Below are 24,325 nucleotides of genomic sequence, written 5' to 3'. Positions count from 1 at the left end.
CATTGGCAGCCAGATCAGATTGTACAGACATTGGCAGCCAGATCAGATTGTACAGACATTGGCAGCCAGATCAGATTGTACAGACATTGGCAGCCAGATCAGATTGTACAGACATTGGTAGTCAATGCACAGAGTCCAGTGCCATATTGTAACACTTCTAAAAAAATAATCATATTGCTGGGTTATTATGGCCAGCTTGCACTAGGGTTAACCACCCTTTAATACAAATACTGGCAAGGACGAAGCAAAGATAACAAAGGGTCAATATTCCCTCATAATTGAACCTGGTAATAAACCCCTGACGCAGTGTGAGCAGTGAGCGGCAGGTGTGCACACAGTGAAGGGTTAATCCGTGTCCCCTCCCTTGCACTTCATGTCTCCTCATGCGGAAGTGTTGTGTGTGGCAGCGCTGAGACAATGACCGGGGAGCGCACAGCGCCGGGTATATAAGCAGCAGCCATGGCCGGCCGTGACACAAGGAGGACCGCGCTGCGCTTCTACTACTTCATCAAGTTCTCCTTGTCCTTCTACTCCACCATGTTCTCGGTAGGTGCCTGTGTGGGGAGCGGCTGGTGTGGCATATACCAGGGATGGACAGTGGCAGAATAGCCGCGGGCGGGTCTCATTGTCCCCATTTTCCGTGCCCATACATAGTATACAGTACAGTATATGGCGTGTGCTGCAGCCAACCAGCGCCGCGTGCCATTGTAGTAGTGTGTAGTATGGAGGTGTGGTCACCTGCACTGGCACAAAGCAGCGGCTGCCGTATATACAAGCTGTGAGACGTGTATGATGTACAAAGCTGGAGATTATTATCTATAAGCGGAACAGTCACCAAAGTGACACATTGTAGCAGTGTATGAATGACACAAAATGGTCCATTGTATCTGACCTGCTACAAATACTCTCCGTTATCACTCTGATGGAAATGTTTGGGAACCAGGAGCTCTTGTGGTGCCCCAGGCAGGGCTTTCCATTGGACTGATTTTTTTGAATCCATATATTGAACCCCTACCCCTTATTGGTGCCCCAGACTGCCACATGTGTCGTGTTGGCAGATCTAATATCTGTGTCTGTACCAGTGGCGGACACAGACTGCAAAAGGCCCCTGTGCAGATAATGTGCCAGGGCCCCCCCGCCCCCCCCCCAATACCGACAAAGTTACCTAAACATATATATGCATATAAAAATAAACCTTACTAATAAAAATTATGAAGGAAGATTTATATTGTACATTTTATTACCAGTTTAGAACACAAGTAACACATTTTTTTCCGGGTTAAATTCTTATCTAAACTAAGTCCCTAAATGTGGGCAAAGAAAATGAAAAACCTATACTCACCTCCTCCGGCGCCTCCGTTCCCCCTCCGCAGCCCCTATCCCTTTCTGTGTTTACAAAGCTGCTGTGGTGACGCGCGGTCGATGGCACATGACCGCTGCAGCCAATCAGTGCCCTCAACAGCGATTTGCTGTGGAACTACTGTCCTCAGCAGCACACCAATGAGGAGTTATTGGCAGCAGCGGTCACGTGCCATCGGCAGCGCGTCACCAGTGCAGCCTTGTACACTTGTAACACAGACCGAGACAGGAGGATGGGGGCTGCGGCGGGTGAACGGAGGCGAGGGAGGAGGTGAGTATAGTTTTTTTATTTTCTTTGCCCACATTTAGAGACTTAGGTTAAATTGAATCATTGAATATAACACAAAGCACTCATGCAACTGAGATGCAATAATTTAGATGATCTTATCATGCTTAGCTTACTGCACTGTTACCTATCAAGCAGGACTGAATCTCAAGATATCTACAGAGGGGGCTGTATGGCGTTATCTACAGGGGGGACTGTATGGCGCTATCAACAGAGGGGGCTGTATGGCGTTATCTACAGGGGGGACTGTATGGCGCTATCTACAGAGGGGTCTGTATGGCGCTATCTACAGGGGGGTCTGTATGGCGCTATCTACAGGGGGGTCTGTATGGCGCTATCTACAGGGGGGACTGTATGGCGCTATCTACAGGGGGGACTGTATGGCGCTATCTACAGGGGGGACTGTATGGCGCTATCTACAGGGGGGACTGTATGGCGCTATCTACAGGGGGGACTGTATGGCGCTATCTACAGGGGGGACTGTATGGCGCTATCTACAGGGGGGACTGTATGGCGCTATCTACAGAGGGGGCTGTATGGCGTTATCTACAGGGGGGCTGTATGGCGTTATCTACAGGGGGCTGTATGGTGTTATCTACAGGGGGGACTTTATGGCGTTATCTACAGTGGGGTCTGTATGGCGTTATCTACAGGGGGGACTGTATGGCGCTATCTACAGGGGGGACTGTATGGCGCTATCTACAGGGGGGACTGTATGGCGCTATCTACAGAGGGGGCTGTATGGCGTTATCTACAGGGGGGCTGTATGGCGTTATCTACAGGGGGCTGTATGGTGTTATCTACAGGGGGGACTTTATGGCGTTATCTACAGTGGGGTCTGTATGGCGTTATCTACAGGGGTTCTGTATGGCGTTCCCTACAGGGGGGGTCTGTAGGGAAAGTCATACAGCCCCCCCCTGTAGGGAACGCCATACAGACCCCCCTTTAGGGAACGCCATACAGACCCCCCTGTAGGGAACGCTATACAGCCCCCCCTGTAGGGAACGCTATACAGCCCCCCCTGTAGGGAACGCTATACAGCCCCCCCCCTGTAGGGAACGCCATACACCCCCAATCACTCAAAAAAATGCGACCTACAGTGTGAAAAGACAAAAGACATGTATCCCCTATCCACAGGATAGGGGATACATGTGTGATCGCTGGCATTGATAGGGAGAGCGGGGGACCGAAAGTCCCCCGAAGTTCTCCATCACTCACCTCTGACTTCCGGTGTCTGCGCAGCTCAAGTGTGACCGGCGCTCCATTCATTTCTACGGAGCTGCCGACACAGACCCCGGAAGTCCGAGGTTTGTGATGGAGAACTTCAGGGGACTTTCGGTCCCCCGTTCTCCCTATCAATGCCAGCGATCACACACGTATCCCCTATCCTGTGGATAGGGGATACATGTCTTATGTTTAATGGCAGAGCGGGGAGATACTCCCTGCTCTGCCGTAGTGTTCCGTGGCATCGCGCTGTAGCAGCCATAGCGGCAGCTAGCGGAGATTCCGGCCAAGGTGGGGGCCCGTGCCGGCAGGTGACGCGGGCCCCCTCATGCCGCGGCCCCGTAGCAGCCGCTACGGCTGCTATAGCAGTAGTTACGCCCCTGTGTTAGGGGGAGTTCACACTGAGGTTTTTTTCGCGAAAAACGTCAGAAAGTGCCTCCCATTGAAATCCATGAAATTTTTCCTGCGAGCAGTAAAAACCGCATGCGGGAAAAAGAAGCGCAATGCCCTTTCTTCGGGCGTTTCTGTCTCTGACTTCCCATTGACAACAATGGCAGGCAGAAAATGCGTTTTTTGCTGCGTTTCCCTGCCCACGGCCCGATGGCCGAAAAACGCCACAAAAAAACGCAATGAAAAACGCGGGAAGTGTTCTACCGGCAGGTCAAAATATGCCTCAAAATTCCGGAAGGAATTATGAGGCAGATTTTTCTACATAAAAACTTCTCCCTTCTGACATGAACTTTTTAACTTCATCTACCTGTCCTCTGCAGTCTGCACGTCCTCCACTCGTCCTGTGTCTGTCCTCCGCTCATCCTATGAGTTCTCCGGCAGTCCTGACTGTACTGTCCAGCCGCCCGAAGTCTTACGTCGCACCGCCCCCTGTCCTCTCCCCTGCCTGAGCGCTCCTCCTACCACCAGCATCGCCGTCCTGTCCTATTCATCTGTGCCAGATTGGCAGTGCAGTGTAGCGGCTATCACCGGGCCCGGGCACCCGCCCCCTCCCTCCCGATTGGTAGTGCAGTGTGGCGGCTATCACCGGGCCCCCGCCCCCTCCCTCCCCTCATGCCTAGTGTTGTGATGCTACTAGGCATGAGGGGGCCCGTGCCGCCAGGCCTGGTACATAAAATGTAATGTGCCTGTCAGGGCGACACGGGCCCCCCCATGCCGCGGGCCCCGTAGCAGCTGCTACGGCTGCTACTGTGGTAGTTACGCCACTGAACGGGCCCCCTTCCCACGCGGGGCCCTTGTGCAGCTGCACCGGCTGCACATGCGGTATGTCCGCCCCTGGTCTGTACTGTGTGACACTGACCTGAAGGCTGGGTTTACACTGGCGTTATATGGGTGCGTTTCTGCACCCGTCCTAGGCTACATTCACAAGAGCGTATCTGATTCATGTGCGTGAAAAACGCGTGTGAAAAACCTCATGTGAATCTGCTCTGTTATGAATCCGTGTGCTTTGTGAGTGGCATACATTATTCACGCACTCGCAAACCACGTCTTTTATTTTTTAAATTATTTTATTATATTGAATTGAAGTGCAAATCACACACCGCTCACGGATGCGTGAAAACGCAGCAATATAGGACATGCAGTGAGTGTATAGCTCCTGCATGTGTGACCGGTCCCATTGAAACGAATGGGTCTTTGTGCTGCCTGTGATTTCCATGCGCAGCACACGGATGTTATGCACGTTTGTCTGAATGAGCCCTTACAGCCATAAGTCCCAGCCCGACTGTGGGTTTAATGACCTAAACTGACTGCACCCATTCATTTTATTAGCATGTTGTTCGTTCATGGATTATTTGGGGATCCCAGCGTCACTCCTTCATTGATGGGAATCAGATGGTAAATTTGTATGTCAGAAGTCATTCTTGGATGACCCCTTGACGTTTACCTCCAATTATGTAGAAAAAATATTAGGCTGGGTTCACACAGAGTTTTTTGCAGGAGGAAAATCTTTTTGAGGCAGATTTTCCTCTGCCTGCACGCCGGTTTTCGTGGTGTTTTTCGCCCGTGGCCATTGAGCGCCGCGGGCATAAAACGCCACAAAATACGCTTTCTATTCTACCCACGTCAATGGGAGGTCAGAGGCGTAAACGCCCGAAGATAGGGCATGTCCCTTCTTTTTCCCGCTAGCCGGTTTTTCCGCTCGCCAGAAAAAAAACGCCTCCGCCTCCCATTGAAATCAATGGGAGGCATTTTCGGAAGTTTTTTGGTGCGTTTTTCTGCTCAGTTTCGGCATCAAAAAACTTGTCAAAAACCTCAGTGTGAACTGGCACTTATAGTGCAGGATTTTACAAAATAATGGCTTTTCTATATCATGTATTTTGTGAATTCTTCTTCTAAATGGCAGCACGGGCTTTGCTGCAGACCGCTCATAACCGTGCATTATAAGACCGAGCATCCTGTCCTGCTCTGTCTCCTGGGCTCCTGTCTCCAGTACGGCAGCCAGTGCTGTAAAATGTAGTGTGATCCTACAGTCCTGGCTCCTGCACTGGAGGAGGAAGACTAGGAGGCAGAGCAGGGCATTTAGACTGGCATTCAGAGCACTGGGGTAAGATGTTCCCAATTCATTAGAACAGATCTTAAGAAAGTGAAGAGCGCTGCTTAAAATGAAAAAAAGTTGCACATTTTTGCTCAAATAAGGTATTTGCTAAAATTTTTACTTTTTCCCACCATAATTCTGCCGCACAGTCCTTTAATGAATTCCCTTTTCTGTACTTTATTGCGATTCCAGTAAACAAATTATATAGAACGATTATTTAGTAAAATCCTGCACTCTCAGGCTGGATTCACACGAGCATGTTCGGTCCGTAATGGACGGAACGTATTTTGGCCCAAGTCCCGGACCGAACACAGTGCAGGGAGTCGGGCTCCTAGCATCATAGTTATGTATGATGCTAGGAGTCCCTGCCTCTCCGTGGAACTACTGTCCCGTACTGAAAACATGATTACAGTACGGGACAGCTGTCCCGCAGCGAGGCAGGGACTCCTAGCATCATGCATAACTATGATGCTAGGAGCCCGGCTCCCTGCAGTGTGGTCGGTCCGAGACTTGCGGCCGAAATACGTTCTGTCCTTTACGGACCGAACATGCTCGTGTGAATCCAGCCTTATACTTTTTTTTTTTTTTCTACTGTGTATATAAATGGAGATGCACCGTAGAGCTACATTTACAAGTCTGTAGTACAGTACATCATGGGAGTCCCGTAAGGTCAATACAAAGAATACTTCACCCAACTAAAGCTGGCCATACAGTAAGGGTATGTTCACACGCTAAGCAAAAATACGCCTGTAAAATACAGAGCTGTTTTCAAGGGATGTCCATTTATGTTGCAAAATCGCTGGATTTTTGTTGTGGGTTTTCCCCATTGAATTCGATAGGGAGGTAAAACCCACAACAAATAGCAGATATTGTGACTTTTGAAAGCTGTGAATCGCAAATATAGCCATATATGGACAGTGAAGTCAGGGACTACTCCCAGAGGGGAATGCCTGAGGTCACTGTCCATATAAGGACAGTGAAGTCAGGGAATTCTCCTGGAGCGGAATTCCCGGCCACAGCTTTGGCCGAAGCTGTGACCGGGGGTTAGGGGTTCCGCGCCTACAGGGAGCAAAAAATTCTTCTCCTCCTTCTCAAATTCACTTTGCACTGTGAGGAGGAGAGCGAGCTAGCAGCAGAAAGCACGGCCGTCACTCGGATCACATCCAAGTGGCAGACGTGCTTTACATGGCCCCATAGACTTCTATGAGAGCAGTGTGACCGGGAGAATGGCCGAAAATAAGGCATGCTCCACTATTGGACGGCCCGTTTTACCGGGCTGTCAAAAAATTGGTCGTGTGAATAGCCCCATTTGGAGTCTATTGTTCCTACTGCGGCCGTTCAAAAATGGCCGTCGCACGGCTGGGAATCCCTGTCGTGTGAATAGGGACTATCCGTTTAAGGAACACATTACTATCTAAAAAAAAGAAATACACTGTCAAGTAATATAATATAAATGTTGCATCCAGGTGATCTTCTGTGTAATAACATATTGATATATTTTATTGTAATATGTTTAATATTTACACATGATATCGCAATCATGGGCCAAAATATATTAGACGTATATCTGCGTTTTCATATTACAAAGCTAAGGCTTGATGAAAATGTGTGCCATGCTATAGCTTCGTGTGGCTACATGGCATGTTCCATTGCATCATGAAGAATATGGTTCTGCGTGGAGGCACAATATGGCGGTACACGGAGTGCCTCTGATTCTGTAATATGTTTGCTGTGTGCATAAGAAATAATGCTGGGGCTGAGTGGTGATCTTGGACACCCACTGACCTAGCGCAGCATCCCAAGTCCTCTTATGTCCCGATGTCATATAAATACACTGTCATCCAATGGGGGAGAGTTATCAATTTATAGCGCACATGAGTTTACGTGTCTGTAAAATTAAGCAAAAATGGCGCAGGTGGCGTAATAATCTAGACCTGTTACACCCAGGTCACATTGTCTGTGATGTTCGTTGGGAGAGCTTATCATGTACACGCTTAACATGTCCATAGAGCTCCATCAGCCCGATCGTGGGCAGGGCCTTTGTCGGGCTGTATGGACATGTTAAGGCTTCGTTTACATCTATTTCAGATCTCCATTCAGGCGTTCCGTCTGAGCTTTCCATCAGAACGGAAGCCTGACTGAGACAAACGTTTGCATCACCGTTAATTTCAATGGTGACGGATCCGGCGTAAATGGTTTCTGTTTGTCACTGTTGTGTAAGGGTTCTGTCATTTTGACGGAATAAATAGCGCAGTCTACTACGGTATTGCTTACGTCAAAATGACAGAACCCTTGCACAACGGGGACAAACAGAAACCATTTATGCCGGATCCGTCACCATTGAAATCAACGGTGATGCAAACGGAAACCTATGGTTTCAGTCAGGGTTCCATTCTGACGGAAAGCTCTGACAGAACACCTGAACGGAACCCTGACGGCAGATGTGAATGAAGCCTAAGGCTGGGTTCACACGACCTATTTACGGACGTAATTCGGGCGTTTTAACCTCGAATTACGTCTGAAAATATGGCTCCAATGCGCCGGCAAACATCTGCCCATTCATTTGAATAGGTTTTACGATCTTCTGTGCCGACGGTCATTTTTTTTACGCACCACTGTCAAAAGACGGCGCGTAAAAAAAACGCCAGTGTCAAAGAAGTGCATGTCACTTCTTGGGATGTAATTGGTGCCGTTTTCCATGGACTCTATAGAAAACAGCTCCAATTACGTCCGTAATGGACGCTGCGAAAAACGCCTGCACATGCCATTACGTCTGACATTCCGGAGCTCCGTAATTTCAGGCGTATCGTACGTGTGAACCCAGCCTTGGCGTGTACATCAGAATGCGTCAGTATAACTTTCTTTTACCCCATTGAATTCAATGGGGAAAACCTGCAACAAAAAAAGCAGCGATTACGCAAATACAATTGACCTGCTGCGGACTGCAGGTCAATTTCTAAGCGTTTTTTTTTATTTTTTATCATCCACTCTGCTGCTACTGTATACTGTATACTGTCCACACGTAGCGGAAGTGCTGTGTATTTTCCATCCAGAATTGCGGACAGAAAATACGCAGCAGAATAAAGTTGCACTCCTCCACACGCTGCATAAATATTCTCACCAGAAATTGACCTGCAGTGCGTATTTTTCGGACCGCAGCATGTCCATTCCTGCTGGGGAAAGTGGACTGAATTGCTGCGTTTTTCAGAAGAGATGTCACCATCTCACAGCATTGAGAAAAACGCAGCAAAATACGCACCATTTTCTGCAGATAAAAGCGCAGGAAAGTCGGCTACTTTCAACGTAATCGATGCAGAAATTTTTCTCCAGCAATCCTGTTGGGCAAGTCCTATCCTAATGCTGTGCATTTTCCGCTACGAAAACTGTTGCGGAAAATCTGCAGTATTTACACTACGTGTGAACATACTCTGTGTGACTTTCACTTTCTCTTTGTAAAAGTCAATGGAAATATTGCAGAAGTCTTCCTCTAACCTTCGCACCTTCATGCCTGAATACTTTGAGAAATTCTGTTTTAGTGAACTGTTTTTTTTGTTATTAATAAGTAGTGTTAGATGGAAATCCTATTTTTTATATAGTTGTGTAATGTAATAACGTTGTTCGGCGTCCATACAAGTCTGTACTAGACTGACTAACTGCAGACCACAGATGTCATGGATTCCTGCCAGACGTGTAATATATGCCAGCAATCTACTTAATAGACTACAGACATGACATGGCGTACAACATCAGACTCCCTAGTTGTGGCATGGGAAGGATTCCAAGTTCTAAAGAACCGTAGTCAAAAATCTATCTGATCTGTATAGTATTGTTTATAGGACTGTTCTTCTGTTTGACGGGAAGTCTGCTGTTCACTAGTCCTCTGATTGTCCGTTCTACTGTAACCACTTCTATGGATGTATATTATGGACCTGTCACGCAATACTATTATTCATGTCTAAAGATTTACAAGCCAGGGCTGAAGGCCACCGTCACTACCCCCTGCTGGCCGTGTAAGCCATAAACAGCACCTGTATTCTGCTGGGAGCGCAGCAGTGGGGTCTTCTATTTCTTCACAGCTGCTCTCCTCTATTACAACATAAAGGGTCCATTCAGGGAATAGATATACATTGGGTAACTGCTTATAATAACGTTTGCCAATATACAAGCCAAGGTTGACCTAAGACAAAACGTTTCCTTTATCCCCTCCGCCACCCTGTCTGTACGCCACCCTGTCTGTACGCCACTGCCACTTTTCTCTAAGGTTTTTCGTGAGACAACCCCTGTTAAGTGTAAGTCTCACACTAGCAGACATTTTGCGCCACAAATTTTGCTTTCCAAAGGGTGAAATCTTCTGCATTTCCACGACACCATTGACATGCTGCGGATTTGAAAATCCGCTGTATGACTTGAATTCTTCTGATACATTTTCAAAACCCCAATTATGCTCTGTGCACATCACGTTTTATGCCCTATGTCTGACACGTCATGAACTCTCATAACCCCGGTCCATGTCGTATCCGTTAAATGAATACCATTATAGCCTTTGGGTGACCGATGCCACTATTAAGCATTGGTCATAGGCATTTGTTACCTATAGACTTATATGGTATCCATGCAACGTATACCTCATGAAAAAAAACATTAAGGCTTCCATGTTAAAAAAAAAAATATATATATATATAAAAAATGTTACAAAAATATATATATACAGTGCAGTATACTTTTTTTTTGCCCGCAGGATGGAATAGCGCAGTCACTATGCTATTTTATCCTTAAAAATCAAAGGTATACTGACATAGGTCACTCTTTTGCCCTCCTCTTGGGATAATGGAGCCCTATAAACATGTTTGGCGTGTACGTCGGCAGCTTTCCTGACCTACAAGCTGAATGTAGGGCCAAAACGTGTGCACAGAGCCTTATCCACACCAGGGAACTGACATTTCCAAGATGTCTGAACTTACTCTAAGAAATAAAGAACTGCGACCATAATCCAGCCTTAGGGATAACGCCGTCCGTAAATATGAGAACTGCTGGTAACCCCTGAAATGCATCACGCCCAATCCTTCATTTTTTCTGTTGTGTTTAAATCCGTTCCTTTTCAAAGACTTTGAAGACAGTGAAGTAAAAACGGACTAGTCCTGGCTTGTAGACTGTAATGTTTATTTAGTCTCTCTTATTAAATGAAGTGATGCCTTTAGCGCCCTCCATATCCCTCATTACTCTGGACGCCCCCTGCGCTGGCTAGGTCAAGGATTGCCATAAATAAGAAGCTCTCACAATCTTTGATGTTCTTACGCCTGTTCTTGTCTGACAAGCTTCGACTGGCTTTTCTCTGAGAAACTGCTTAGTAAGGAAAGAATTGAGCTGAGGACCATAGATTTTCTGCCATTGATGTACTGACCTAATGAGTGAATGCTATATATTAATAGACATGGGTGAATTCAAAGTATTTGTAAGTGCAATAAATGGAAGGTTTCTCCAGGGTTCAGGAATTCTTATATATTTTAGCACTGAAACGTTCTTATTTCTACCCTGTTAAAGGGGTTTTCTCAGAATCGTAATTATCACCTAATCATTTTTTGATCGCTGGGATCCGATCATGAGAACGGGGGTTTCGAATCCCCACATCCTCCTCACTTCACCCCCTGCAGCTCTGTACTCTACTGTTTCCATCATTCCCATAGACTTTGAAAGGAGCGGTAGCGTGCAGGCTCGACCACTGCTCCATTCAATGTCCCCATCACTGCGGTCGAGCAGTGAGGAGGAACAGGAGTTTTGAGATCCCCATTCTCATGATTTGTGGGTGTCCCATCGGTGGGGCCCCTATCAATCAGAAAATGGTTGCCTATACTGTGGAAAGGTGATCATATATAATGGGAAAAGCTCCTTCAATCGAGCAGCAGCCGGTCGGTGCCAAGCTATCCGAAACAGCCCGGACACCCTGTAGAGGAGACAGAATCCGTCTATTACCATTTCTGTCTTCTATTTTTAGACTAAAAGCTGCTGGGGCAAGATGGGACAAATGTATTAGGAGTTGCACGCCTCTTAATAAATTTTCCACATCTTGGGTGTCCATGCGCCTTAAAGTGAAATAATTTCATTTTTAGCGGGAATTATAGTAAATTTGTCTGTCCGTGGGTGATTATGATCCCTTCCGCTAAGCCCCAGTCACTTTTTTTAGAAAAGTATCGAGAGTGGCGTAAAAAGTCGCAAATTTTTGTGAACAGCCGCGCAACAAAACTTGCGTAAAGCTCTTGATAAATTCCACCATAGTGTATTGCCGTCGCCTCTGTTGGACCAAGATGGTGTGATTTCTGGATGCCCCCTGCCCGTGGAGCTGCTGAGTCTTGGATATAGATCAATTGTGCCGTCAATACAAGGGGCTGTTTTCACCTATTACTGGGGCTACAATAAATGCCCCAGTTACAGTGGAAAATGGTACTTTAAAAAAAAAAAGTATAAAAACGCCACCACCTGTACACATGAGACTAAGTTAAAATCCAGAAGAAATAGTGCAGCCTGCTGCACTACTGATAAAACAACGGAAACCCAACACAGCCGATTAAAGGTAATGGGTTCCATCGGTGCCTTTCGTGTCCGCCATGCAATGGCTCCGGCACTTCCTTTTTTCAGTTCTTCTGTTCCATTCTTAAGGAACAAAAGAACTAAAAAAAACTGAACGCAAATGTGTACCTAGCCGAACTTGCCATAATCACCTGAGCTGATACATATGAAATGTAAAATAGGCCAACCTATATTTTTTTTTACTAGAAATTTAAGAAATTATTACTACAAAAATGGTTTGAAAACAACCCTGTCTGTCACCAACAAAAAACAATGCAACAATTATTTTGCTAGCCCATACATCACCGTGAATGCACACACTACATCCGTAGACTTCCGTGTAGGCAGTGATTCCTTTATACAGTATTAAATTGTGTCCTTGAGATCTTGGCTTGGGTGATCGCTCCCAATTGTGTACATAAGAATAGTGTGTGAGATCCTTTTAGAGCCTAACCCCGCTGTAGCAAGTGCATACATATACGTCTCCTATCCCTATTTCGGCAATCTAGTAGCTTAGGTTGCCCTGCAGCCACTTTTTTTTTTTTTTTCTTATGTTCGACCACCAATTATATTTTTTTACACAGAGCTCGATGTATTAAAGTGAGTTCTATATGCTATACAATACACAACCTCTCCATGATATACGTGCTTATATTAGTTCCTTCCCACTCTGACATCAGGAAGAATAAGATCAGGCCAACCAGGAAAGATTGTAGCGCTTCTCTACTGACCAGGAGGCAGGTAGGCATTGGGAAGAATTAATGTATCCATGCAAGTTTTACTCTATACGACACATTTCACATATAAGGTCTGGAAATGGTCAACCTCTAAATGATGACCTGCCAGTGATTGCCCCGGCAAGCTGAAGGTGGCCGCATGTTTTACCTGCAGCAGCCACTACAGGAGAAATGTGGTATCACATGCCGCACGGACATGGGACCCTCTCTATGACGACCATACCCTAATAGTGCCTTGTTGCTCTGTAAATTATGTGAACCGCTTTGTAGCTGCTTGAAGGTTTGTTAGGGTATGTGCACACAAAATAAAAAGCGTCAGAAAATACGGAGCTGTTCTCAAGGGAAAACAGCTCCTGATTTTCAGACGCTTTTTTAAGCCACTCGCGATTTTTGCAGCGGTTTTAACCGTCTTTTTTCGAGCTGTTTTTCTATAGTCTATGAAAAACGGCTGAAGTGACATGCACTTTTTCGCGGCCGTTTTTCGTGTGAACGTACTTTAAGTGTTCTACATCACCCCAGAAACGGCCGCGTAAAAAATGCCCCGTCGGAACAGAACGTCGTGGGCAGATGTTTAGAGGCGTCCTGTTTCCGATTTTTATATTTTTTTTTGACCGTTTTTCGGGCCGTTTATGGCCCGAAAAACGTCCGAAAACACTGCGTGTGAAGATACCCTTAGCTGCCTGATTCTTGAGTGTTCACCTGAAAATTTTGTCTTTCTATTTCAACTGCCACCAGCAGACAGACTGCATTATAATACGTTGGCAGCATGATGGTAATTACATATGACAAGTATTCCATAGTTAACGGTGTCAACCCTGGAGCTATGAGTGGCATCTTCTCCACCCTAGAGCAGATGGTGTCTGGTTGATAAGTCACAGGATAGTTAATAGGAGCTTTATATCAATCAGTTTTCAATGCAGCTTTTATATTTACGCTGCTGGCTGGGAATGCTTGGCATAATATATATATTTTTTTTTTTTATGCCAGCAGCTTTTATTTCTAGATTTTGCCACCCAGTGACAGTAGAGATTCTCTAAGAATTGACCAGCAAAGGTGGTGAAGCAGTTGCAAGGGAGCTGTCTGAAAAATAAAAGTTCTTATTACTGTGTGTGTACATGGGGATGCACTAAATGCTGTTGCAGAACCTCTAAGTGGAGGAGAGATGGGAGAGTGACTAGGTTGCGTTGACCTCTGAATCTAAAAAAACAAAAACATTCCCAGTTTCAATATCTTATTTTTGTTTTTAATGTCTCACAATTTCTTCAATCTCTATTTGCTGTCAGTGAATTGAAAACTTTCTTATTTGCAATTAGGGGCTAAAAACATGTATGGTTCCAAGATCTCTCACAGATGAGGGTTTGTTCCAATGTGAGAATAAGAGCATGGAGTCAAAAACAGAAGAGGGTTGTGCTAGTGCTGTGTATTTCTCACAGGATAAGGCCCCATGCACACGACCGTGCACGTAATCACGGTCCATAATTACAGGCGAGGACAGTTGTCTGTATTTGCGGACCGTGCTCCCATTATAAAGTATAATGGGGCCTTAAGCCCCATGCACACGACCGTAGAATTCATCTGTAATTACGGACCCATTTATTTCTGTGGCGACTGACACCTTCCCTATACTTATGGGAAGGTGTCCGTGCCATAGAATCATTTCGTTAAAAAATAGGACATGTCCTATTTTTATTTTACGGACCGTGCTCCCATACTTTATAATGGGGGCAGGGCCTGCAAATGCGGACCGTGATTACGGTCACGGTTGTGTGCATGAGGCCTTAGGGTTACCCTTGTGTTCTTATGTAATGCGTGTACGTTTTTGGCTCAATATATTAAGTTGACAAACCTGGCGAGTCTGCATTAGTAGAGAATAAATGGTCCCATTCTATTTGATACTGCCTGTTGTGTGGTAATTATTATATTTTCATTTGTGATAATGATGCATAATAAATATAGAAATAAAGTGCAATGTGACAGTAGCGGAAAATGAATCCTTAATGGGGACATTCTGCCACTTTGAACCTTAGGATGAACCAGCGTTTAACGTTATTTAGTAATGTACAATCCTAAATAAATAAAGTATAATAAGTGCGATATAACATTTTGGGGAAATATTGTCCTTAATTATTACACAGTGAAAGACCAAATCTACTATTGTTGCAAGCCTGGCCTCGAGTCGCTGTGTAAAAACAACTGAGACTTAGGGCTTAATCAGACGAACGTGATATACGTTCGTGCAACACGCGTGATTTTCACGCGCCTCGCACGGACCTATAGTACTCTATGGGGCCGTGCAGACAGTCTGTGATTTTTACGCAGCGTGAGTCCGCTGCGTAAAACTCACGACATGTCCGTTCTTTGTGCGTATTTCGCGCATCACGCACCCATTGAAGTCAATGGGTGCGTGAAAACCACGCATGGCACACGGAAGCACTTCCGTGGGACGCACGTTATTCGCGCAACAGCAGTGAAAAGTATGAATGAAAACAAAAGCACCACGTGCTTTTCTGTATACAAACATACAAAGAGAGGGTCATAATGATGGCGGCTGCGCGAAAAGCACGCAGCCACGCATCATATGGTGATGCCACACGGAGCTGTTAAGTGCCTTTTGCGCCTGCCTTAGGCTGTGTTCACATCCGCGTCTGAGGCTCCGTCAGGAGTCTTCGTTGCAGGTCGGGCGCTGTTTGCTTCCGGCATGCGTTGGATCCGGCGCTTCTGCTTTTCGTGTTTTTTTTTTTTTTGTTTTTTTCCCTGTTCCTTCGCATAAAGGGGACCAGCAGCTACAAGCTGTGTCTATGCCATTTGGTAATGTGATCGGAGTCTAATGCTACATTGTGGGAATTGGCGATCCAAAGTCATAGAGATAAACGCTTTACGCGTCAAAGGGTTTTCTCATCAGGACAAACCCCGTCCATATGCCCTATTAGCACACATGAGTTAGCATGGGGCACCCTTCTACAATGTGCAGCTGCGGAGACTGGGCTTCACTCAGTAAGGCCGGATTCACATTAGCGTATGCGTTTTGCGCACGCAAAAACGCAGCGTTTTGCGTGCACAAAAGGCACTTAACAGCTCCGTGTGGCATCAGCATATGATGCGCGGCTGTGTGCTTTTCGCGCAGCCGCCATCATTGACACACTGTTTGTATGTTTGTAAACAGAAAAGCACGTTGCGAATCACGCGCATCCCACGCAAGTGCTTCCGTGTGGTGCGCGTGATTTTCACGCACCCATTGACTTTAATGGGTGTGTGATGCGTGAAATACGCACAAAGAACGGACCTGTCATGAGTTTTACGCAGTGGACTCGCGCTGCATAAAAATCACGGACTGTCTGCACGGCCCCATAGAGTAATATAGGTCCGTGTGAGGCGCGTAAAAATCACACAAGTTGCACGGACGTATGTCACGTTCGTCTGATTAAGGCCTAAGACTTGGTGTGACAATGTGTTATTTGAACACCCACTGAGTTCAATGGGCAACGTGTAATACTACATTTCCCTTGAAGCTTACATTAGGGCATACCTCTGATTACTAGGTGTTCTGGAAGCCAGATCCTCCGCATAAGCTCATCCTTGGGCGGTTCTTTTGACTGGACAGTCCTTTAAATAAAGTCCTCCTCAATGACCATTCAACCGCTTATATTTTCAGGATTCTTCTTTTAATCTTAGAAGGAAATTCTGTTTTAAAATTTATAATTAATAACATGATTAGATCTCTGCATATGCTGAATAGAAACGTCTAAATTGGCCCTTATAAAATCAGCTTGTACTCTGCGCTGGCCCGCAGCGGGGGTTAACTGCGACAACCGATTTGTGGAAGTCCTGTCTTCTTTATGATACTTGAGCTAGTGTTTGATTTCCAGTATGCTCAGCCGCTAATTGTGTGAAGTTGTTTAAGGAGCATTTTACGTAGTTGATTAAAAGAACAGGAAGTTTAATTAATGGATCAATTTCTATTCAACCTAAATGCCACTTCTCGGGTTCCCACTGAGAACATTTAAGTTGGTTGCGTTTTAAATTGTTGTCTTCTAGTGAAGATGTGTGGGGTAAGTGCGCTAATTCTCTTTACTTGCCAGCGACAGGGAAAACCAATTAAAAAATGCTAATGACTCGGGACAGAAGGAGCAACAGGGAGTTTTCAGGACATGATATGGCCTTTTTGCCCAAATAATTGAAGCTAAAGAGGAATGTTCATCTTTTGTCATTAAGCATTCTTATGCCATTGTATTTAACCCCTTCAAGACACAGCCTGTTTTGGCCTTCAGGACACAGGCAATTTTTTCAAATCTGACATGTTTCACTTTATGTGGTAATAACTTCGGAATGCTTTTACCTATCCAAGCGATTCTGAGATTGTTTTCTTGTGACACATTGGACTTTATGTTACTGGCAAAATTTGCTCGATACATTAAGTATTTAATTGTGAAAAACACCAAAATGTAGTGAAAAATTGCAAAAATTTGCATTTTTCTAAATTTATATGTATCTGCTTGTAAGACAGATAGTAATACCACACAATTGTTGCTAATTAACATCACCCATATGTCTACTTTAGATTGGCATCGTTTTTTGAACATCCTTTTATTTTTCTATGACATCACAAGGCTTAGAACTTTAGCAGCAATTTCTCACGTTTTCAAGAAGTACAGTAAAAAATAGCGTAGTGCCGTGTTAGCCAGAGACAATATGCAATGTAAAATACTTTTGTGTCAAAAAAGACAAAAGTATAGTAGGTATGATACCTTTATTGGCTAACCATAAAAGTTCTATATGCAGCTTTCAGAGCACACAGGCTCCTTCAGGCGATTTACAAATGAATGACTTAGAAAAAAGCACAACATTTAGATGTTATACAAAGACAATTAGTACATGAAGTGATATATCATTAAGATAAGCCGGGGCAATAAAACTGAGGTTATAGGGGTGTTTTTGTATTTTTTCTCCAATGTAGTGTACATGATCCTGTGTACAAGGTGCATCAATAAAGGAATCTACATTAGAGAAACCATACAAAAACTACAAACCAGGATGAATCTTCAGACGTACAATAAAACAGGAGGTGGATACACCCGTGGAAAAACATTTCTCTGGACCTGATCACAGTTTGGCAGATTTAAAGGTACCAATTCTGAAGGGTCATTTTAAAAACAGAGAAAAATTTGGGAATTCAAGATGATGATAAAATTCCAGTCATTGACACAAGGCCTCAATCTAACACCAGGATTTATGAGCCACTACATGGACACACGTCACGTCCCCCATCAGACTGACTCCCGATGCCTTAACTCCTAAGTCATCACCCCTATAACCTCAGTTTTATTGCCCCGACTTATCTTAATGATATATCACTTCATGTACTAATTGTCTTTGTAACATCTAAATGTTGTGCTTTTTTCTAAGTCATTCATTTGTAAACTGCCTGAAGGATCCTCTGTGCTCTGAAAGCAAGGCTATTTTTACAGGGGCCAGTTCAGTTGTGAAGTGGATTTTAGGGCCTTATATATTAGAAACCCTCTAAGTCACCCCATTTTAAAAACTTCACCCCTCAAAGTATTCAAAACAGCGTTTAGAAAGTTTCTTAACCCTTTAGATGTTTCACAGGAATTAAGGCAAAGTAGATGTGAAATGTTCAAATTTCTTCTTTTTTTTTTTTTTTTGCAGAAATTGATTTTTCATCTATTTTTTTTGTAACACAGAAAGTTTTCCTATACTTACCTGTGCGGCCGCTCAGCTTCGTATCGAAATACATGAAATAACGGTATTGAACCGTTTGAGGGTGCAAACGGAAAAATAAAACGTGATCACTCTCCGAACGCAATGATGCAAAAGGATGGCCCAGACACATTTTTTAGGTCCAGTAGTTTTTCCACTAATAACGACCCATCGTTTGCTAGACCCCACAAGTGGACCCAGTAGATGCAGCAGAGATGGGGACATTTTAGGGCCTTGTTCTGCTTCTAGGACTAGTGAAAGTCAACGATAAGGCAATACTGGAGCGCAGAGATTTTGTACGGTACTCCTTATTTGCCACATAGCAGTGTCCCATGTTACATAAAGCTGCCCGGGCACATGGTACAAATGGCATTGTATGCCGCTTACTTGCTATCCCGATGTGCAGTCAGTTGGGAACATTCCTCCAGTTTCTATCTACGGGGTTGAAATGTGGGGCACAATCTACAGGGGAGGCTATATTAAGGGCTCTATATACAGGGGGTTACATGTGGGGCACTGTCTACAGGGGAGGCTATTTGTGGGGCACTGTCTACAGGGGAGGCTATATGTGGGGCACTGTCTACAGGGGGATCTATGTAGGGCACTATCTATGGGGGGCACTATCTACAGAGAACACTGTGTGTGGGACAGTGTTTGGTGCTATTATAATTAGAGGTGCAGTGTATGGAACTATTTAGGGGCGTAGTGTGTGGCACCATGAGAATTTTATCTTCGTTTATAGGTGCAGAAGTGTTTGAAAAGTGAGAAGCTGATATCTGATTGGTGAACTGCAGAAAAGGGCTGTGGCGGGGAAAAGTCGTCATAGAGGTCTTACCTGGATGGAGAAGAAAAGAGAAAGCACAACTAGAATATGAAAATACGTCACCGATGAGTCACTTAATGTTAATGTTTGTTCTGCCTTTAATCAGTATTGTAGTCACTGTATGATCTGCAGGAAGGTGGTTGGTGGTATGATTTTTTTTTTTTTTGTGGGACTGCAACTCCCAGCATATCCTTACTATTGTTCAGGCTGGGCTGGGAGCTATAGTTCTACGCCGTACAAACCTATATGACAGGGATTGCACTCATTTGTGCTGGTGTTTCTATACAGCACCAGAACAAAGCTCCGTACATATGTACTGTACATGTGCTGAACTTTTTTCTGGTATTGTATTTATGTACGGAGTTTGGTTCTGGTGTTGTGTGTGTATATATGTATTGAGCTTGGTTCTGGTACTGTAGTGATATAGGATAGTTCTATAATGACAGAATTGCAGGGCAGATGGATTTTTTTTTCAATTCATTGTATATTTAATGGGAACCTGTCTGGTAGTTTTAACCCCTTGAACCGCCACCGTGCAGTAATACATGACCTGAAAATATTTCCAAACATTCCCTTGTGTTTTTTTTTTGTTTTGTTTTTCAGATGCAGCAAAATCTATAAAATCAACTTTTAAACGGTGCACACTATATGCTAATTACTCATTAAAGGGTCATGGGTCGGTGCTGCTATCCTGAAGAGTCACATAGTCCTGCCTCCAAACCCACCTTTCCATGCTTGATTGACCGCAACCTGGCTGTTCTACATCACTACCAGTCTCCTCCAACTTTCTCGGATGCGCCATTGCCTTGCACTACCTGGGCACGCACCGTGCATCGAGGTGTACTCTGCCCGGCTACACCGAGCATGCCAGTACAAGGCAGCAGCGCATCCGTAAGAGTCGGAGGAGGCTGCTATTGATGTAGAACACACCAGGGGGATGTCAATCAAAACCTGGAGGGTGCAATTTACATTTTCGCCTCAGGCAGTAGAAAAGCTAGAATCTGCCCTGAGCGTACCACAACATCCATGGATTAATATTTATTATCATTTACCCCATTAATATATCATCCTGTTATGCACTGATGCACTCCACCCAGATTACATATGCTCCACATTATAAGCTGAAACACCAGTAAAACCCCAAACAAAACCACTACTAAGAAAAATCTGGCTGTCCTTCTGGGCCTGGCAGTGTGTCCAAAATTCAGTTTGACCACTTAAGAGGTATTCCTGTACTCTAGAGAACCCGCTTAACAATTTATGGGTTGTGTGACTCCAGTGGCACAAGCTGGATGCAACATATTGGGCACTTAAATTATCTGAAAAAAATGTCAATGTTCAATCTGCAGCATCTATTGTGTACTAATTTCTGCAAAACACTTGTGGGGTGAAATTGATCACTACACTTCTAGATTAATTTACTTGGGGGATGTAGTTTCCAAAATTGGGTCATTTATCCGGGGGTTTCCACTGTACTGGTACCTTCGCTCAATGCAACATGGTTTTTGGAGTGGATGTTTTTCAAGATTAGCTTTTTGACACCAAGTGGTGCTCCTTCCTTTTAGAGCCTGGCTGTGTGTCCAAATAGCAGTTAACTACCACATATGGGGTGCCTTTTCTCCTGTATTCCTTGTAAAAATGAAATGTTGCGCTGAATATTAATTGGAAAAAAATCTAGATTTACAATTTGTTAGAATTGGGCCGTGAAAATGTAAAACACCCGTGGGGTCAAAATATTCACTACACCCCTAATTTTATTACTTGAGGGGTAAAGTCTCAAATGGAGTCACATCTAGGGAATGTCTACCTCCGGAAGCTCTGCAAATGCAAACTAAGTTTGCTAAATATGCGCTCAAAAAGACAAATGGCAGTTTGCGATCACATCACATATGCGGTATTGCTGAGAAAATGCTTTACAAATGGTTAGGTGCTTTTCTCCTATAGTACGTGTGAAAAGGAAAATTTTTGACCTAAAACTACATCTTATTGGATTTTTTTTTTTTATAACCCAATTTTATTAAATGCAACAAAAAATTGTGGGATCAAAATGCTCACTATACCCCTAGATTAATTTATCAAGGGGTGGAGTTTACCCAATAGAATCACCCCTCAGGGGTTTTTACTGTACTGGTATCTCAGGGGCTCTTTAAATGCAACATGGCGCACAGGAACGAAAAATTTGCGCTCCGAAAGCTAAATGGTGCGCCTTCCCTTCTGAGCCCTGCCATGTATTTAATCAGTAGTTTGATTATATATGGGATATTTCCCTACTCTGGAGAAGTTGCTTACAAATGTTGGAGGGGATTTTTTGCCTTTTATTTGAGTTTTAGATAAAGCTACATCTTATTGGAAAAATATATATTTTCAAATTCTAATAAAATCTGAGACACCTGTGGGGTCAAAATTCTCACTATACCTGTAGATAAATGCCTTGTGGTGTGTCGTTTCCAAAATGGGGTCATTTTAGTTGTTTGTTTTGCCACCACAAGACCTCTTCTAACCTGATAAGGTGCCTAAAATGTATTCTAATAAAAAGAAGGCCCCAGAATCCACTAGGTGCTTCTTTACTTCTAAGGGTATGTTCACACGTCAGCGTCCGTAACGGCCGAAATTACGCGGCTGTTTCCAGGAGAAAACAGCCCCGTCATTTCAGCTGTAACGGCATGTGCAGACGCTTGAACGCTGCGTCCATTACGGACGTAACTGGAGCTTGTTTTCCATGGAGTCCTTGGAAAACGGCTCCATTTACGTCTGAAGAAGTGACATGACATTTCTTTGGCGCGGGCGTCTATTTACGCGCCGTCTTTTGACAGCGACGCGTAAATATACGCCTCGTGTGAACAGACAAACGTCAGCCCATTGCTTTCAATGGGCAGATGTTTGTCAACGCTTTCAAGCCGTAATTTCGGACGTAATTCGGGGGGTTAAAACGCCCGAATTACGTCTGTAAATAGGCCGTGTGAACATACCCTAAGGCCTGTATTTCAGGTTGTCCGCACACTAGGGCCACATGTGGAATTATTTTAAAAGCTGCAGAATCTGGGCAATAAATATAAAGTTGTGTTTTTCTTTAAACCCTTCCTGTGCTACAGAAAAAAATGGATTCGAATTGAATTTCTGCAATAAAAAAAAATGAAATTAGTAAATTTCACCTCTACATTGTTTTAATTCCAGTGAAACGCCTAACGAGTTAAACTTTATAAATCCTGTTTTGAATACTTTGAGGGGTGCAGTTTTTAACTGGGTGATTTATGGGGCTTTCCCCAAAATATCGGCCCCTCAAAGCTACTTCTGAACTGGAACCTAAAAAAAGGTTTCAAAAAATTTCTTGAAAATGTGAGAAATTGGTGCTAAAGTTCTAAGCCATGTAACGTCCTAGAAAAATAAAAAGATGTTCAATCAACTATGTCATCATAAAGTAGATATATGGGAAATGTGAACTAGTAACTATTTTGTGTGGTATTATCACTCTGTTTTACAAGCAGATACATTAAAATTTATAAAAATGCTAGATTTTGCTAATTTTCTAAAAATTTTGGTGTTTTCGCAAATAAGCAATGAATTTATCGACCGAGTTTTACCCCTGATAAAGTACAACTTAGGCCTTATTTACACAAACGTGTTTCACGCGCGTGAAAATCACACGCGTTGCACGGACCTGTAGCCAATTGCTGGCCTTAAGGGCATCGAGCGCAGATCAATGAGACATTGTTGATCGGAGCTCGTTTGCTCCTGTCACATGGAGCTATGGATGGGGACAAGCGGTCGTTACTCTGATCGCTCGTCCCCATAAGTTATCATGTTGGCAGCGCGTCTCCCTGTTTATACAGAGGGATGTGCTGCCGACAATGATAATTTTACTTTTTTCAAACGATACGATCAGCAGATGAATGAGCGTTTGCTCGATTATCTGCTGATCGCTGCCCTGTTTACACAGGGCAGTTATCGGCAACGAGCGTTCTATGAACGCCTGTCTGCCTGATAATCGCACAGTATAAAGGGGCCTTTAGTGGTCCTGATCAAACGCCACACTTAATAGGTGTCACCACCTTTCCGCGGTCCCTTTTTTTTCTTTTCTTGGTGTAGCCTTTAGAGCGCGGTTTTAAAAAATATTGATCATTCACCAATTCACTTTTTAAATTCGCTTAGTTCTTGGGTGGGGGTTCCGGTCTTCAGAATTCCTGTAGCTGTAATTTCTGTGAAATGACCATTTTTGTCTGTTCTGTGCACATATCAGAAGAGAGCCACCAGTGTGAAGGCTTTGTTGGACATCTGCCATTTCCTGGAAAAACCACCAGGGAATTTTAGCAGATGTCCCAGGCCTGGAAACTTGCTTACAGTGTAATTGCTGAGGCCAGAGAAGTGAAACCTCTGGAAAATTGCATTTGAAAATTGTAATTTCTATGTTTAAGGTGAGGAAAATGTTGTTGAGGGCTGTGAAACCCGAGTCAAACACAGTAGGGCTAAATTTCTAGGTGTAATGCTTCTTTTACTGAGCGTGCTTACCTCATGGGGTGATCTCACTGAGATGCACAGAGAAATGAAAGAGACCCCAGGTAGTTGGCAGGCACACTAATGAATTGCAGGAGAAGAAAGTGTCGCCCTCAGGCGACAAGCCTAATTTCCCAACTACCCAACAATATAAATTAAAAGTAAATCTTTATTAGCTACTTATAGCAAGACGACCACACACACAAATTTAAAATTCTCACTACCAGAAGACCGGATGACAATATTTTGCCTGTGGTGCAGGCATAGAGTAGCTACCGATAAGGTACGCATTGACAAGTGTAGTAGGTTAGATTGCTTGACAATAGTCAACTAAATAGATAGCATAGTGAAACCGGTCAGTGGTAGGAATTAAAAGGAATTTGAAAGCCCCCCCGACATGTTTCGCTACAGAGTAGCGTCCTCAGGGGTACACGGGGCTAATGGCGACGCGGCGAGACGGAAGCTCCTGATATGGGCCAGTAACTGACGTTTGGTGGGGGTGTGTCAGCGGGACAGCCAATCCTGTCATAGGAGACAGGTCCGTAGTGTGGAGAGGGAGAAACAGCAAATGGAAAACTGTA

The 24,325-nt window shown here is 44.3% G+C and overlaps 1 protein-coding gene across 1 annotated transcript in view; it reads left to right on the top strand.

Moving 5' to 3' along the window:
• Nucleotides 1–337: 337 nt before the first annotated feature.
• Nucleotides 338–24,325, top strand: part of LOC142749903 (tetraspanin-15-like) — a 252,093-nt gene continuing 228,105 nt past the window's right edge. The window contains exon 1 of the mRNA XM_075858487.1: nt 338–546. Coding sequence (XP_075714602.1) covers nt 460–546 — 87 coding nt within the window. The 5' untranslated portion in view covers nt 338–459. The remainder of the gene's footprint in view (nt 547–24,325) is intronic.

The sequence above is a fragment of the Rhinoderma darwinii genome, chromosome 3 (assembly GCF_050947455.1).
Source record: "Rhinoderma darwinii isolate aRhiDar2 chromosome 3, aRhiDar2.hap1, whole genome shotgun sequence".
NCBI classification, from domain to species: Eukaryota; Metazoa; Chordata; class Amphibia; order Anura; family Rhinodermatidae; genus Rhinoderma; species Rhinoderma darwinii.
This window is presented reverse-complemented; position numbering and strand designations above follow the sequence as displayed.